A 17,054-nucleotide genomic window follows, 5' to 3' on the forward strand; every position below is an offset into this window, starting at 1 on the left:
TTTTCCTCCACATGCTTGCAGATGGCCTCCACGATGAGCTGCTGCATCACCTTTCCAGGGATGGAGGTGAGGCTGACTGGCCTCTAGTTTCCCAGGTCCTCCTTCTTGCCCTTTTGGAAGACTGGGGTGACATAGGCTTTTCTCCAGTCACCTCACCCCTTCTCCATGACCTTGCCAAGATGAGGCAGAGTGGCCTAGCAATAACATGCGCCAGCTCCCTCAGCACTCCCGGGTGCATCCCACCGGGGCCCATGGATTTGTGGGTGTCAAGTTTGCCTAAATGATCTCTAACCCCATCCTCCTCAACCAAGGGAAAGTCTTCCTTTCTCCAGACTTTCTCTCTTGCTTCCAGGAACTGGGACTGTGAAGATGTCCTTGAAACCATGGTGTTGCCAGCACACGGCTGTGCCAGTGCTGCCGCTGCCCATCTCAGCGTCCCTTCCATCTCAGCCGACAGCGCCATTCCTGAGCCGGTGTCTCGGTGGCTGTTGTCCCGCTGTGCAGTGTTGTCTTTCTGCCAGCCCCAGCGTCCCCTTGCCTGGCCGCTGCTGGGGTCTCTGGCGCCGCGTGGGGACGCTGGAGCTGGTGCTTTGTGGGGCAATGTCTGGGGAGCTCGTGTGCCTGGGTGGGCAGCTGCTCTCTCCACTAACAGGTCAGAGCGGCTTCCCCACCCAACACGCCTGGCTGAGCTGCTCCCTGGCGGCCGCCACACGGCAAAGCCCTGCCGCAGGGCCAGGAGGGAGCTGCTGCTGCTCTCTGGGGATCCACGCGGCCTGTCCTCACCTTCTCCCTAGACTTCATGTGCCCAAGAGCTCCCAGGTCACGGCCACCCGCTGCATTTCCCCTGCGTGGCCCCGGGGCAGGAGGTGCCTGCCCCCATGGGCTGCAGGGCAGGGGAGAGAGGGGGCCTCCCCACGGCTTTGGGAGCCACTTCTGCAAGTCAGAGAGGGCTTTGCTGGTGAGGGAGGGGATGCTGCCTGTGCTGCTGCTCCGGAGAGGACTTGGGCCTTGCAAAAAGAGCCGAGTTGCTCTTGCCAGCAAGATGCAGAGAAAGTGCGGGAGGCCTGGAGAGCCCGCAGGAATGAGCTCGTGGCGATGCCCCTTTGCACTTTCTGGGAGAACCAGGGCAATGCAAAGGTGAAATTTGATTGCTTGTTAGACCCTGCCCCTTTCATCAGACCCCTTTCAGCGGGCCTCTGCCTGCATGTCGGAGGATCATGTAGTGCCAGAGGAACACTGAGAAGCACCAGACAGGCCACCTGGAGAGAGAATGATGCTGAGCCCCATGGCTCCCCCTGTAGCTTAGTGTTGAAAATAGAGAGTCATCAGACAGAGTTTCAGCTTTGCTGCCTGCAGTGTCCATGGGAAAACCATGAGTGTGTGTGTGTGTGTGTGTGTGTGTGTGTGTTTGCGTGTGCCTGTGTGTGGGGATGGTTAAAGCACACAGGTGCACACAGAGGCCTTCATTGGGTTGTAAGGTCCATTTATTTCTTTTTTGCTCTGGCTTATCAGTCAGGCCCCAGCGTGACGTCCAGCTGGCTGGAGATAGTGACCAGTGGGTCACTCGTGAGGCCCACGGCTGCACCGCCAGCAAGGTGGGGCCCGTCGGCTTTTCCAGTCTGGCAGCAAAGGTGCAGCAGAGTGTTGCTCGGGTCTTGGTGATCTTCCCTGTTGCCAGCTGGGGCAAAGTCCTGAGGCGCAGAGGCTGCAGGAGCCAAAAGTGGAGGCCCCTCACTAACCAGGCTCTTCTCCATCCTGGTGTGTGCTGGGGACACTTGGAACAGCTCCAGCTTCCATTTGCTCCCTTCTTCTGAGCTGCCATGGACAAAAGCCCTCCCTTTTCCAAAAGGTTTCCTGTGCTGGCGGTGTCCGGGCCCTCTTCCTCAGGGCTTTCTGTTCCCCTTTGCAGCGTCCGGCCTGCCTTGTCACTCTTTCTTCTTCCTTTGGCCGGGTCAGGCTGCCTAGTGGTGCCCCCACCCTTTTTCTTCTTGACGGCTGGGGCCTTCCCCCCGGGGGCGTGAGGTGGCTCTCTTGTGCCTCAGGCTTTTCCTTGCACTAGAAACCAGCCGCGAGCCCTCCTCTTTTGCCGGTGTTTCCAACATGTCGAGGACAACCTTGGAAACGTGTCCAAAGAGGATTTTGTCAATGTCCGGAGTGGTGTTTTGAACGTGTGGCTTCACGATTTCCAAAGTCCTTTTGCAAAGTGGGCTGGCCCTTCTGGACAGGCTGGCAGTAGACATTCAGGGCTGCTCTTGCCACCCCTCTTTCCTCCCCGACAGCCCCTGCTTATTGCCCAGGCAGGGAGCTCTTCCACCCACACGTGGGGCCAACACACGCAGGGAAGGAAAGGAGCAAGCAGAGGCCAGAAGGGCCTCGTCCCACGTCCTCCACCCTTTGCCCGGGAGCAAGAGAGGCCAGCGTCAACTGCACAGCCAGGCTGCTGGTCTCGGGGTTGGGCAGGGCCGTGAGCTGAAGGGTGCAGGGGACAGAGCCCAGCTCGTGCTGGGGCCCCCAGGTGGTGGGCAAGGCCCAGGATGGGGATGGCCACTGCCTCTTTCTCCTCTATTCTGCCAGTGAGGGGGATGGATGGGAGGAGGAGGAGGAGACGGACTTTCCAAGTTAACAACGGTTTCGCCGCTGGTGTTGGCAACAGGGTTTTGGTTTCTACGAACATGGGACCCTGCTTGAAGAGCGACAGCTGCTGGGGAGAGATGGGATCCGCCTCACTAAGCAGGGCACATGTGTCTTTGCCAACAGGTTGGCCAAGCTGGTAAGGAGAGCTTTAAAGTAGGAAAGATGGGGGAAGGGGAGAGTTATAGTGACAGGGTAGTTGGCAAAGCACGGCTCAAGTCGGGATGCCTCCAGCAGGTGCATGCAGCCAGGGAAGTGTGTGTGGGATGTGGCTATGGAGGATTCTCTTGCATCCCTCCTGGGAAACCTGCATGCTCGATCACCTCTCTGAAATGCCTGTACACCAATGCACGCAGCATGGGGAACAAACAGGAAGAACTAGAGATCTGTGTGTGGTCGCAGGGCCATGATCTTATTGCCATTACAGAGACCACCTGGGATAGCTCACATGACTGGAGTGCTGTCATGGATGGCTACATGCTTTTTAGGAAAGACAGGCCAGGAAGGTGAGGTGGAGGAATTGCTCTCTGTGTGAGAGAGCAACTGGAATGTATGGAGCTGTGCCTAGGGGTGGATGAAGAGCGAGTGGAGAGCTTGTGGGTAAGGATTCAAGGGCGGGCTAGCATGGGTGACCGTGTTGTGGGTGTTTACTACAGGCCAGCTGATCAGGAAGAGGAAGTCGCTGAGGCCTTCTCCAGACAACTGGAAGTAGCCTCATGATCCCAGGCCCTGGTTCTCATGAGGGACTTGAAGCACCCTGATATCTGCTGGAGAGACAGCACAGCTAGGCTCAAAGAGTCCCGGAGGTTCCTGCAGAGCATTGGTGACAACTTCTTGACACAGGTGTTGGAGGAGCCAAGGAGGAGAGGTGTGCTGCTGGACCTCGTAGTAACAAACAAAGAAGGAGTGGTTGGAGATGTGAAGGTCGGGGGCAGCCTTGGCTGCAGTGACCATGAGATGGTGGAGTTCAGGATGCTGCGAGGAGGAGGCAGGGCACTAAGTAGGATGGCAACCCTGGAGTTCAGGAGAGCAAACTTTGGCGTCTTCAGGGACCTCCTTGGAGGACTCCCAAGGGTTAGGGAGTCCTAAGACGGAAGGGGAGTCCAAGAGAGCTGGTTAATATTCAAGCATCACTTCTTCCAAGCTCAAGATCATTTCATCCCTATGAGTAGGAAGTCAAGCAAAGGGGGCAGGAGAGCTGCGTGGATGAGCAAGGAGATCTTGGCAAATCTTAACCAGAAGAAGGAAGTATAGAGAAAGTGGAAAGGGGGACAGGCCACTTGGGAGGAATATAGGAACGTTGTCAGAGTGTGCAGGGATGCGACGAGGAAGGCTAAGGCCCGTTTGGAATGCAATGTGGCAAGGGATGTCAAGGACAACAAGAAGGGCTTCTTCAAATACCTCAGTAGAAAGAGGAAGAGTAGGGAAAAGGCGGGCCCATTGCTGAATGGGGTGGGTGCCGTGGTGACGAAGGATGCAGAGAAGGCAGAGTTACTGAATGCCGCCTTTGCTTCAGTCTTTACTGCTGAGGCCAGCGCTCAGGAATCCCAGACCCTGGAGGCAAGAGAGAAAGTCTGGAGAAAGGAAGACTTTCCCTTGTTTGAGGAGGATGGAGTTAGAGATCATTTAGGCAAACTTGACACCCACAAATCCATGGGCCCCGATGGGATGCACCCAGGAGTGCTGAGGGAGCTGGCGCATGTTATTGCTAGGCCACTCTGCCTCATCTTGGCAAGGTCATGGAGAAGAGGAGCGGTGCCTGAAGACTGGAAGAAAGCCAATGGGCAAGAAGGAGGACCTGGGAAACTAGAGGCCAGTCAGCCTCACCTCCATCCCTGGAAAGGTGATGCAGCAGCTCATCGTGGAGGCCATCTGCAAGCATGTGTAGGACAAGAAGGTGATCAGGAGTAGTCAGCATGGCTTCACCAAGGGGAAATCATGCTGAACCAAGCTGATTGATAGCCTTCTGGGATGGAATGGCTGGCTGGGTAGATGAGGGGAGAGCAGTGGATGTTGTCTACCTTGACTGCAGCAAGGCTTTCGACACTGTCTCCCATAACATCCCCACAGGGAAGCTCAGGAAGTGTGGGCTAGATGAGTGGAGAGTGAGGTGGCTTGAGAAGTGGCTGAATGGCAGAGCTCTGAGGGTTGTGCTCAGTGGCGCAGAGTCTAGTTGGAGGCCTGTAGCTAGCGGTGTCCCCCAGGGGTCAGGACTGGGTCCAGTCTTGTTCAACTCCTTCATCAATGACCTGGAGGAAGGGACAGAGTGCACCCTCAGCAAGTCTGCTGATGATACCAAAGTGGGAGGAGTGGCTGATACCCCAGAGGGCTGTGCTGCCATTCAGAGAGACGTGGAGAGGCTGGAGAGGTGGGTGGAGAGGAACCTGCTGAAGTTCAACAAAGGCAAGTGCAGGGTCCTGCACCTGGAGAGGAATAACCCCATGCAGCAGTAGAGGTTGGGGGTTGAGCTGCTGGAAAGCAGCTCTGTGGAGAAGGCCCTGGGAGTGCTGGTGGACACCCAGTTAAGCATGAGGCAGCAATGTGGCCTTGTGGCCAAGAAGGCCAATGGTATGCTGGGGTGCCTCAGGAAGAGTGTTGCCAGCAGGTCGGGGGAGGTGATTCTCCCCTTCTACTCAGCCCTGCTGAGGCCACATCTGGAATGGTGTGTGCAGTTCTGGGCTCCCCAGTGCAAGATGGATGTGTCACTACTGGGGTGAGTCCAGCGAAGGGCTACAAAGATGATTAGGGGACTGGAGCATCTCTCTTATGAGGAAAGGCTGAGAGAGCTGGGCCTGTTTAGCTTGGAGAAGAGAAGACTGAGAGGAGATCTTATCAATGTGTACAAGTGTCTTAAGGGAGGGTGTCAAGAGGATGGAGCCAGACTCTTTTCAGTGGTGCTGAGCGACAGGACGCGAGGCAACGGGCACAAACTGAAACACAGACAGTTCCATGTGAACATGAGAAAAAACTTCTTCACTGTGAGGGTGACAGAGCACTGGAGCAGGTTGCCCAGAGAGGTTGTGGAGTCTCCTTCTCTGCAGATATTCAAAATCTGCCTGGACGTGATCTTGTGGAACGTGCTCTAGGTGAGCCTGCTTGAGCAGGGGTGTTGGACTAGATGATCTGCAGAGGTCCCTTCCAACCTCAACCATTCTGTGATTCTGTGATTCTGTGATAGTGGTGTGCAGAACCTTCTGTCCAGCTGCAGAGAAGTCTCCTTCTGGGCTCACTGCTTTGGCTGTGGCAACCCTTGCCATGTCCACGTCTTGGTGGCCAAACCCCACTGCTAGCACCCGTCCTCCATGCTCATCCCCATCAGCCATGGGGAGATCCCGGAGCGGTGACTGGTTCTGCCGTGTGGAAAATGGGGCTGAGCAGCAGCTGGGCTCTCCCCCAGGCAGGGAGCTCACGCTTCAGAAATGAGCAGGTGGGAGCTCAACAGCCTCCAGAAAAGGGCTGAGGCAGTTTCAAGGAGGGAATGCCTGCTTATGCAACTTCTGGGTAGCTGTTGCCCTTTGTCTGCACCTGGCAAATGAGAAGGGCTTTCAGATTTACTGTGAGTCGCGTACGTGGAATTTTATGTAAAACTTTTCCATTTTGGTATGCTATGAAAATATTTGCTGTAGTTAATTCTCACTCCCAGACACCCACATACACACCTTCTGCCTCTGCAAGGCTGGAGAGGAGCAATGTATGAAGGCAGAAGCAATGCAGGAGGCAAATCACACCTTTGTTCTGTGTCCCAGTTTCCCGTCTGCAGAAACAAGTGATAGACAGCAAGGCTAAAGGTGCTGCAGAGCTCCAGCATGAACTGTGAGATCCTCACGGGAGTTTCACTGCATACTGATGTGAATGTGTCCTGTCAGGCAGGGTTGCTGAGCATCGGACTAGCTCCGTGTGGGGGCACCTGCTTGGCGTGCCCTTTCAAACAAGCTTTATTCCTTTCTTCCAGAAACTGGACTGAAAGGTGTCCGTCAGAAAACTGCTGAGCCTCCAGGTGCAAGGGCAAGAGGCAGCTGGGGGGACAGAAGAGTCTTTCCTCCACTCAATGTGTGCATGCATCAATGAGAGCTGCACCAGCTACAGTGAAGCTCTCGATGGTGCTGAGGCCACAGGTGAGAAGATCTGCTTCCCCATCAGGAAAGTCTTTCAGTACTTGAGACTCTCACAGCTGAACTCTGCCGAGTATATGTGATAAGAACATGACGCTAGTAAGGACTGACTAGTGGTAATGCATCCTTGGAGGTGCACACTGTTAACTGAGGCGTGTTGACAGGCACTACACCCGTGCTGCACAATAGCAGGTGGCGTGCGACTTGTAAGAAGTTCCTAGGGTTTGCACATCTGCTTTGATTCGGACTCCTGCAGGATGGGCTGTGTCAGGCGTCTGTGTGACGGCTGGGCAAGGCCCAGGTATTCACTCCAAGGCAGACAGCTATAGCTGCTGTTGGGAAAGCAATCATAAGTGTTGTGTCTTTTCTTCCACGCTTTGCCTGGCTCACTACATTCTGCAAGCTGCTGCTTGATGCTGCCTTTCATCTGCATGGGAAGGAGTTACCATTCCAAAATTATCATTTATACTTTCTGCTAGCTTTCTCCTCTTCACACTCCCTCCTGCTCACCTGGGCAGATGGATTTGCTTCCTGCGCCTCTACTGCTCATTTTCAGACTTACATTTCATCACCTGCATCTGGACGCCTCAGAGCAGACCAGAGAGCTGCAGCTCCCTGTTGGCCCTAAGCATCCTTCTGGGACTTGCAGCAAGAGAGCATAAATACGCTGAGGTCTGAGACAGCAGCACTGTAAATGCTCCACCAAGATCACTGCCTGCAGCTCCTCCTCGCTGGTTAAGGCCAGACCTGGTGAGTCACTGTGTGCAGTCCTCAGTGCTGGGGCTGCTTTTTGTTGCTGTGGCTCAGCAATCTCTGAGCTGTCTTCTGCAAAAGGCGAGGGCTGCGAAGCTGCAAGGCAATGGGGCGCTGCTGCTCTGTGTAGCAGAGTAAGGGACGAGCGTTTGGGTGTAGTGGGGGAGGCAGATGTGGCAGCAGGGTGGAGAGCTCACGGAGCATGGTCATCACAGCCAGGGCTGTGCTGCAGAAGCCCGTTGTGCAGCTCCCAGCTCGGCAGCCCAGCCTTGCCCTCGCGAGCGGCAGGAGCTGCTGTGTTTCGCCAGCCTGGCTCGAACGGGGGAACGACCTCTGCTCCGTGGGCGCGGGGTGGCCTGCACCCAGAAGCAGCCTCTGCCTAGGGCTGAATGTAAATCGCCCCTTTCAATTTGTGTTTGCTGCCTTGACCTTCTTTTGCTGCACTGGTGAGCATCCACCTTGCTAGCTGGGCTTTCTCTGAATTTCCTCCCGCTTTTCCTCTTGCCTACTCCAAGCAGATGTTGCTGCGTCTCTTCCCTTCCCAGAGCACTGGGCTTCACATGGAGCCCAGCAGCGTCTGCTGTTACCTCGGCCTTAGGTTTTTGTTTTCTCCCCACAAACCAGTGACTAGCTCAGCAGCTTTCAGCTTCCTCATGCCTCCTCAAAATGCGGACCGAGGGGCAGAAAAGTTGCCATGCGATCTCAGTGCAGGGTGCAGCTCTGCACACTCTCTCCTCATGTTTTGTAGTGTGACGCAGTTTCTGGTATGAATGCTAAAACTTGCATTGACTTCAGACAGGATTTCCCCAGCTGGCAATGCTGCTGAGCTCTGCTGGCATTTATGCTTTCTCTTGTGCTGTCCTTTATTTTTCAGGTGTTTCTAAGTAGAAGACCAAAGACCCCTATGGCAGACGTCAATGACACAGCCTTCCGGCCAGGAACATTCCTCCTTGTTGGCATCCCAGGCCTGGAGAAGTTTCACCTCTGGATTTCTCTCCCCTTCTTCTCCATGTATATTTTTGCCCTTCTAGGCAACTTAGTCTTGCTATTCACCATAGTGAGAGAACAAAGCCTCCACAAGCCTATGTACCTTTTCCTTTCTGCATTAACTGTAGCAGACTTGCTCTTATCTACCACTACAGTGCCCAGGATGTTAGCTATTTTCTGGTTCAGAGTGGGGGACATTTCTTTTGGTGCATGCATTGCTCAGGCATTTCTCATTCATTTTATTTTTGTTGCAGAGTCAGCAATTCTGGTGGCCATGGCTTTTGATCGGTATGTTGCCATCTGCAACCCCCTGAGATATGTGACTTTATTGACCCACTCAGTCATATGGAGAATAGAGCTGGCAGCTGTTGTCAGAAGCTTCTGCATCGTACTCCCAGGTATTCATCTGGTTCTAAGGCTGTCCTACTGCAGAAACCGCATTATCCCTCATTCGTACTGCGAGCACGTGGGTATAGCCAGACTGGCCTGCACAAGCATAAAAGTCAATGCTGTGTATGGTTTAACCGTTGTCCTGCTGTCGGCAGGGATAGATGTAGTGTTCATTGCTGTGTCTTATGGACTGATTCTCAGGGCTGTCTTCCAGCTGCCCTCCGCAGGTGCCCGTCGCAAGGCTATGAGCACCTGCACCTCCCACCTCTGCATCATCTTCCTGTTCTACACGCCAGCGTTCTCTTCCTTTTTCATGCACCGCTTTGGTGGCCACAGCATCCCCCGCCACGTCCACATCCTGCTGGCCTGTCTCTACGTAGTGGTTCCCCCCATGCTAAATCCCGTCATTTATGGAGTGAACAACAAGCAGATTCGTGAGACAGTAATGTCCATGTTGTCTTGGATGGGAAGCCGCAGAAACTGAGTTGTTTAATGGGGCTGGTTTTTCCGAGCCTTGCTCAGAGCTTGTGCATTAGTTCGAGGCAGAGAGACGCTGCTCCTGCAAAAGTGTTTGGAGGCAAAGCTCGGGTGCATCATTTCCGAGGGACTCCAGGTCTCCATGCAGGCCTGTGACGTGCTTGTACCCAGGCCCTGTGGGGACAAGGGAAAGCATCAGCCATGCCAATCCTCTCATTGCTGTCAAGGGATCTACATGGTGGGGATGAGACACCCGGAGACGGGGCATAGAAGGAAAACCTCGGTGAGTGCTGATTGCTGAGAAATGTGAGCTACAGCCCTCCTGATGCACAGGCGAGGAGGTAAGTGTCTCTCCCGTCCTGCAGTCTGCACTGCCAGCACGTTTCCTGTCTGCAGCCCTGGCTCTTCCAGGCGATTCTGGCTCTGTCGTCGTGTCCCATCGCACCCTCCAGCATTACTGCATGAGTCTGTGACAATATGGAAATGCACCGCTTTCTCCCAGCATCTGCCTCTCCTTTGGTAGCAGGTTCTATGTGTCTGCGCCTCTCACAGCACAAGAAACACTTCACAGATCCCTTGGCAGTAGCCAAATGAATAGCTGGATGGTGTTGGACCATCTATGCCCCATCAAGACACTGGTGCCTGGAAGCACTGCCTGCTGCAGGTGTGCTCTGCTGCCATCAGTAGTGCTGGGATGTTGCCTGGGCTTGGAAAGCTGCTGCCTGGGCAGTCTTGGCAGCACAGTGCACATCTCCAGAGCACGCTGTCTCCAACTGCAGGGAAAGTGAGTTAGAGGTGGGAATTGCAGCTGATCCAGATGGACTTGGCCAAAAGCAGCCATACTAGACGGGGGCTGAGCTTACAGTGAACGATGCGCCCAGGGTTCCCAGTTCAGAGCGTGGACGTGACAGCCAGCAGCACTGTGGAGAGGAGAAGCACTTAGAAGGACACCAGAACACGACCTCCTCATCGCTGAGGGATGTTTTTGCCACCCTAGAATTAGTTTGTGCAATGACAGTGGAATAGAGGCTGCTACAAAGAACTGTGGCAAGAATATTTTTCCCTACGGAATGGATTCACAACTCGATATTGCCAGAGATCCTAATAAAGAACAAGGACAATCATTCTGTCCAGAGTTTGTGTAGTCAATGTGCCCTGGTCAGAGACTTCAGCTGCTGGTACCATCAGGGCTGGTAAATTGTTGTTGCTTTCAAAGGTGTCGCTGCCTGTAGGCTTTTATTAAACAGCAGCTTTGCTGAGGGGTAGCTGATCAGTGATGCTGCTGCTGTTAATGGCAAGGACTTCCTATCTCGGGACAGTTATTTTGTCATTCTTGTCTTAAACGCTTTGTATTTATTGGTCAGGAAAGACATTTGTGTTCTAAGGAACTGAAGCCTATTCTTGATTTAATGCACCATAAAGCAGCATAGGTGATTGCTGTCGCCACCCCTTGTTTTCGTGCAGGCTCTAGCGTGCTGCCGCGCAGGTGGCACAAGGGCCCGTGTGCCGGTTACAGGGGCGGTGCCTTCCCGGGGTGCTGCATTGCCCACCAAGATTTTCACTCTCCCTGCTGTTGTCAGCCATGGGGCTCGGGTAGCACAAGCTGGTGGGGCCAGTCGGCAGTGCCAGGGCTGCTCCTTGCAAACGCCTGATTTTTGTGTGCACTTAGAGCTGAGCAGCTGTACTGCAGTTCCCCCTTTCATGCGTTTTGTGCAGGGCAGGGCACATTCACTGCTCGGTCCAGGCCTTGGGGCTTGTGCTGCTTTGCACTTAGCTACTGATGTCCCCCCACCTGATTGAAGCTACAGACCTCCAACTAGACTCTGCACCACTGAACACAACCCTCAGAGCTCTGCCATTCAGCCACTTCTTAAGCCACCTCACTCTCCACTCATCTAGCCCACACTTCCTGAGCTTCCCTGTGGGGATCTTATGGGAGACAGTGTCGAAAGCCTTGCTGCAGTCAAGGTAGACAACATCCACTGCTCTCCCCTCATCTACCCAGCCAGCCATTCCATCCCAGAAGGCTATCAATCAGCTTGGTTCAGCATGATTTCCCCTTGGTGAAGCCATGCTGACTACTCCTGATCACCTTCTTGTCCTACACATGCTTGCAGATGACCTACACGATGTGCTGCTTCATCACCTTTCGAGGGATGGAGGTGAGGCTGACTGGCCTCTAGTTTCCCAGGTCCTCCTTCTTGCCCTTTTGGAAGACTGGGGTGACATAGGCTTTTCTCCAGTCACCTCACCCCTTCTTCATGACCTTGCCAAGATGAGGCAGAGTGGCCTAGCAATAACATGTGCCAGCTCCCTCAGCACTCCCGGGTGCATCCCATCGGGGCCCATGGATTTGTGGGTGTCAGGTTTGCCTAAATGATCTCTAACCCCATCCTCCTCAGCCAAGGGAAAGTCTTCCTTTCTCCAGACTTTCTCTCTTGCCTCCAGGGTCTGGGATTCCTGAGGGCTGGCCTCAGCAGTAAAGACTGAAGCAAAGGCGGCATTCAGTAACTCTGCCTTCTCTGCATCCTTCATCACCAGGGCTGCACCCTATTTATGGGGTGGGGGAGGATATGATTGACTCATAGTCCTATTTGCATGCTAGACGGGCTTTAGTTGGCCCATGCTCAAGTAGCCCCTGCATACGTGCTGTTTATAGGGAGGTCAGGTTTAGGGGCAGAGAGCACATCACAGGGGTAAAGGAGCACAGCGTCACACCTTTCCATGTGCCCTGTTCCTCTGGAGTTGGAAAGCGCTTGCTGGCACTCGTCATCTCCTCCTCCCAGCACAGCTGAGGTCATGGTGGTGGCATCCTTCCCCTGGCTCTGTACAGCATCCCCAGCCCTGCAGTGCATTCCCATCCCTGTACAGCATCCCCAGCCCTGCACAGCATCCCCAGCCCTGCACAGCCCCAAGAGGTCCCGTACCTCGCACACCCCAGCATTGCACGGCACAGCCCAGCCCAGTACGGCACGGGGCTGCAGAGGCTGCTCCAGCTCTGTGCTCCCAGCAAGCGGACGCAGACGCCTTGGTCCCCCGCCAGTGTCTGGGGGAGGAGAAGCGGTCAGGGCTGCTGCCTTAGCCCCAGCCAGCCCAGCCAGCCGCTGCACTGGCTCTTCCCAGCCGTCTGCCCAAGTCCTGACTGACCTGCGGCTACAGCCAAGGCTTCGGTGGCATTTGCAAAGCAGCACTGTGCAGCCCCATGCCTCCGTTTCCCTGCCTGTGCAGGGCAGCCTGAGGCTGGCATGGCCCCGCACGGCAGACTTCCTTGCCTCCTTGCTTGGGTGAAAGCAGGGAAGGAGTTTTGAGTGGAAAAACGTGGCTTAGGGCACTGAAATGCCCATTTCCCCACTTGAAAACTTGACTGGGAGCTGAAATCTAAATGCCCTTCCCACCCGAGGAGCTGCAAAGTTGCAGGAATTTCATTGTTTGATTTCTTGCTCTGCAGAGCTTCCCTCCCCTGAGAGAACTGCTCTAGAGGGGAACTTCACAAAACTGAAAACCCATTTCACAAAACTGAAAACCTGCTGTCACAATGCAAGCTTTGGTGGAGTACATGCCAGCGTTGCTTAAATGCTGCTGGCAACATTTTGCTGTCACATCATGTACAGTTTCTCCTTTGCATACTGAAGCAGTGCATTTGCATCCATGGAGCAACCAAGTGAAGGAGCAGGGGAGGCTAATCCTAACGAACAGCGAGGACATGCATGATTCCCATTACCTCAGAAGAACAAGTGACAGTTTGTGTCACTTCATGGCATGAGGGCACAGTACACACTTCTGAGAGTTGCCTTGATGCACAGCCCCTTCCCCTATAGTCACTGGATGGGGACAAAAACATGGACGAGAGCACAGCGAAGAGAGGCAGGGAACAGAGGCAGCAGTTTGTGCAGCAGTGTTTGGCTCTGACGAGAACTTGAGGATCTTGTTGGAAGTTGTGGGCTTTCTGAGGACCCCTGAGGAACTAGAAGGTGATTGCTGCAAGCAGGAAAGGGGAAGTTAGGCAAGGACAACTGCAGGAGGCCTTGACTTCTCCTGGGAGAAGCTCTAGCTAGGAGTGGCTGACAAGCTCTGTTGGTTGCCCCTGACCAGAGGGAGTTGGGGCCTTTGATCCAGGTGGCCCTTGATTAGGGCAGGTCAAGCAGCCTTGAGTCAGTGCTAGGGAGGGGCCTATATAAGAGCCAGGCCCAGAGCTCAGCTCCCAGAGGCAGTGCACAGCTGCAGCAGTTTGTGCAGAAGGGTGCAAGGAGGCACCTTCCTTTCTGCTCCCTGGGGTGTACGCTTCCTCAAGTGTGGTCATGACACGCTGCAGAGCACATTCCCCAGCAGCCATTGGAGTGGCTGCGTCGCCTGTGTCAGAGGCTGGGACCTGGACAGACCCACTGACAGCAGATGCAGCTCTGCAGGTCTCAGGCTGCAGGGAGTGCTTGGGGCCTGTCCGGGAGGCCTGGGCTGGCAGTCAGCTCTCCTGCAGGAGGTGTGCTGCTGTTGATGAGTTGTGTTGTCAGGTAAGGGAGTTATGGGAGGAAGACAGGAGGCTGCGTAGCATCCGAGAGGATGAACAAGAGCTAGACAGGGTATTCTCGGAGACTGTACAGCTCCAGGAGTCCCAAGCCCCCACAGCAGTGGAGTTGCCGGAGGGCTGTGTGCCATGTGAAATGGTACATCATAACACTGTAGAAGGTGTCTGGAAGCTGGTCACTGCTTGTAGGAGGAGGAAGGCTCCTCCTCCTCCTGAGGACTTGCAATTGAGGAAGAGGTTTAGTGCCCTCCAGGATGAGGAGGAGATGGGTGTGGCTGCAAGGGAAGCAACTGGCACAACAGACCCTGTGGGAACACCCGGAAGAAGCGACGGATGATTGTTGTGGGGGACTCCCTGCTGCAGGGGATGGAGGCACCTATCTGCCGACCTGACCTCTTGTCTAGAGAGGTTTGTGGCCTGCCAGGGGCTCGTGTGGGAGATGTCATGGAAAGACTGCCAGGGCTTGTCCACTCATCAGACTACTACCCTCTGCCGCTCTTCCATGTGGGCACTAATGACACCAAGGGCAAACTGGAGACCATCAAAGAGGATTTCAGAGCTCTGGGGATGGTGGTCAAGGGTCTGGGAGGCCAGGTCATCTTCTGCTCAATCCTGCCAGTGAGGGGGATGGATGAGAGGAGGAGGAGACAGACTTTCCAAGTTAATGACTGGCTGCGCCGCTGGTGTTGGCAACAGGGTTTTGGTTTCTATGACCATGGGACCCTGTTTGAAGATGGACAACTGCTGGGGAGAGATGGGATCCACCTCACTAAGCAGGGCATATGTGTCATTGCCAAGAGGTTGGCCAAGCTGGTAAGGAGAGCTTTAAAGTAGGAAAGATGGGGGAAGGGGAGAGTTATAGTGACAGGGTAGTTGGCAAAGCACGGCTCAAGTCGGGATGCCTCCAGCAGGTGCATGCAGCCAGGGAAGTGTGTGTGGGATGTGGCTATGGAGGATTCTCTTGCATCCCTCCTGGGAAACCTGCATGCTCGATCACCTCTCTGAAATGCCTGTACACCAATGCACGCAGCATGGGGAACAAACAGGAAGAACTAGAGATCTGTGTGTGGTCGCAGGGCCATGATCTTATTGCCATTACAGAGACCACCTGGGATAGCTCACATGACTGGAGTGCTGTCATGGATGGCTACATGCTTTTTAGGAAAGACAGGCCAGGAAGGTGAGGTGGAGGAATTGCTCTCTGTGTGAGAGAGCAACTGGAATGTATGGAGCTGTGCCTAGGGGTGCATGAAGAGCGAGTGGAGAGCTTGTGGGTAAGGATTCAAGGGCGGGCTAGCATGGGTGACCGTGTTGTGGGTGTTTACTACAGGCCAGCTGATCAGGAAGAGGAAGTCGCTGAGGCCTTCTCCAGACAACTGGAAGTAGCCTCACGATCCCAGGCCCTGCTTCTCACGGGGGACTTGAAGCACCCTGATATCTGCTGGAGAGACAGCACAGCTAGGCTCAAAGAGTCCCGGAGGTTCCTGCAGAGCATTGGTGACAACTTCTTGACACAGGTGTTGGAGGAGCCAAGGAGGAGAGGTGCGCTGCTGGACCTCGTAGTAACAAACAAAGAAGGAGTGGTTGGAGATGTGAAGGTCGGGGGCAGCCTTGGCTGCAGTGACCATGAGATGGTGGAGTTCAGGATGCTGCGAGGAGGAGGCAGGGCACTAAGTAGGATGGCAACCCTGGAGTTCAGGAGAGCAAACTCTGGCGTCTTCAGGGACCTCCTTGGAGGACTCCCATGGGTTTGAGCCCTAGAAGGAAGGGGGGTCCAAGACAGCTGGTTAATATTCAAGCATCACTTCCTCCAGGCTCAAGAGCGGTGCATCCCTATGAGTAGTAAGTCAAGCGAAGGGGGCAGGAGAGCTGCATGGATGAGCAAGGAGCTCCTGGCAAAACTCAACCAGAAGAAGGAAGTATAGAGAAAGTGGAAAGGGGGACAGGCCACTTGGGAGGAATATAGGAATGTTGTCAGAGTGTGCAGGGATGCGACGAGGAAGGCTAAGGCCCGTTTGGAATGCAATGTGGCAAGGGATGTCAAGGACAACAAGAAGGGCTTCTTCAAATACCTCAGTAGAAAGAGGAAGAGTAGGGAAAAGGCGGGCCCATTGCTGAATGGGGTGGGTGCCGTGGTGACAAAGGATGCAGAGAAGGCAGAGTTACTGAATGCCGCCTTTGCCTCAGACTTTACTGCTGAGGCCAGCCCTCAGGATCCCTGACCCTGGAGGCAAGAGAGAAAGTCTGGAGAAAGGAAGACTTTCCCGTGGTTGAGGAGGATGGGGTTAGAGATCATTTAGGCAAACCTGACACCCACAAATCCATGGGCCCCGATGGGATGCACCCAGGAGTGCTGAGGGAGCTGGCGCATGTTATTGCTAGGCCACTCTGCCTCATCTTGGCAAGGTCATGGAGAAGAGGAGAGGCGCCTGAAGACTGGAGGAAAGCCAGTGTCACCCCATGTCGCGGGACGACTGACTGTCTTGCAGTCCCGGACCGGGTGTTTCGTGTGGCGCGAGGGAGGGGAGGAGGGGGAGAGGAGATTTACTGCATGACTCCACAACTTGTTTCAAAGAGCAAAATTTACTACAGAAGCTGCAATGGTACAAAGCAAGAATTCTTGTTAACAGGAACTTAGCTCAACTACAATACTTATTTCTAATTACACTAAAAGTTGTGTTAACAGTAACCACTTAGTAAACAGAAAAGGATAGCTAATTTATACTAACTGTAAATACCCAAATGAATGAACTAGGCAAACCAATTCCGATTGGTCTTACCCACGCGTTGCCTCAGCGGCCAACGTACACTCAATCCCAGGGAAGTAACTGCAGGAGGGCGTCCCCGTCCCGAGGGGTTCCGCAAGTTGGCAGACCCGCTGTCACCCACAAACAGCCAAAGACGGCCTCCGGGGCCAACCTGTTTATACCGCTGAGGGGAAGGTGGAGGTGGAGTTGCTAGGCCAGTTACAATTCTCTTCACGCAGGCGCAGTCCCTGGCTCTTGGCTGCTGCAGGGTTCAACTCTCCTCCATCGTTGTTATGACCATCGCACCCACAGTCATGGGTTGGGGGGGGGGGTGGTGGCTGAACACCCCCAATGGTAGGCTAGCTGCCTCGCGCACTCTTCAGCACTGAAGGGAGGAGTTTGAGTGACTGCGGACGACTGCTTTACTCTTGCAGT

At 54.5% G+C, this 17,054-nt stretch overlaps 1 protein-coding gene across 1 annotated transcript; it reads left to right on the top strand.

The window, feature by feature from the left end:
• Nucleotides 1-8,442: 8,442 nt before the first annotated feature.
• LOC136990991 (olfactory receptor 52Z1P-like) lies at nt 8,443-9,357 on the top strand (the record flags this gene model as incomplete). Its single annotated transcript, XM_067289466.1, has 1 exon — nt 8,443-9,357. A coding segment is annotated over one exon (915 nt), but the record flags the coding sequence as incomplete, so codon positions are not given.
• Between the last annotated feature and the right edge of the window lie 7,697 nt (nt 9,358-17,054).

Source organism: Apteryx mantelli, chromosome 1, assembly GCF_036417845.1.
Source record: "Apteryx mantelli isolate bAptMan1 chromosome 1, bAptMan1.hap1, whole genome shotgun sequence".
Lineage (NCBI taxonomy): Eukaryota > Metazoa > Chordata > Aves > Apterygiformes > Apterygidae > Apteryx > Apteryx mantelli.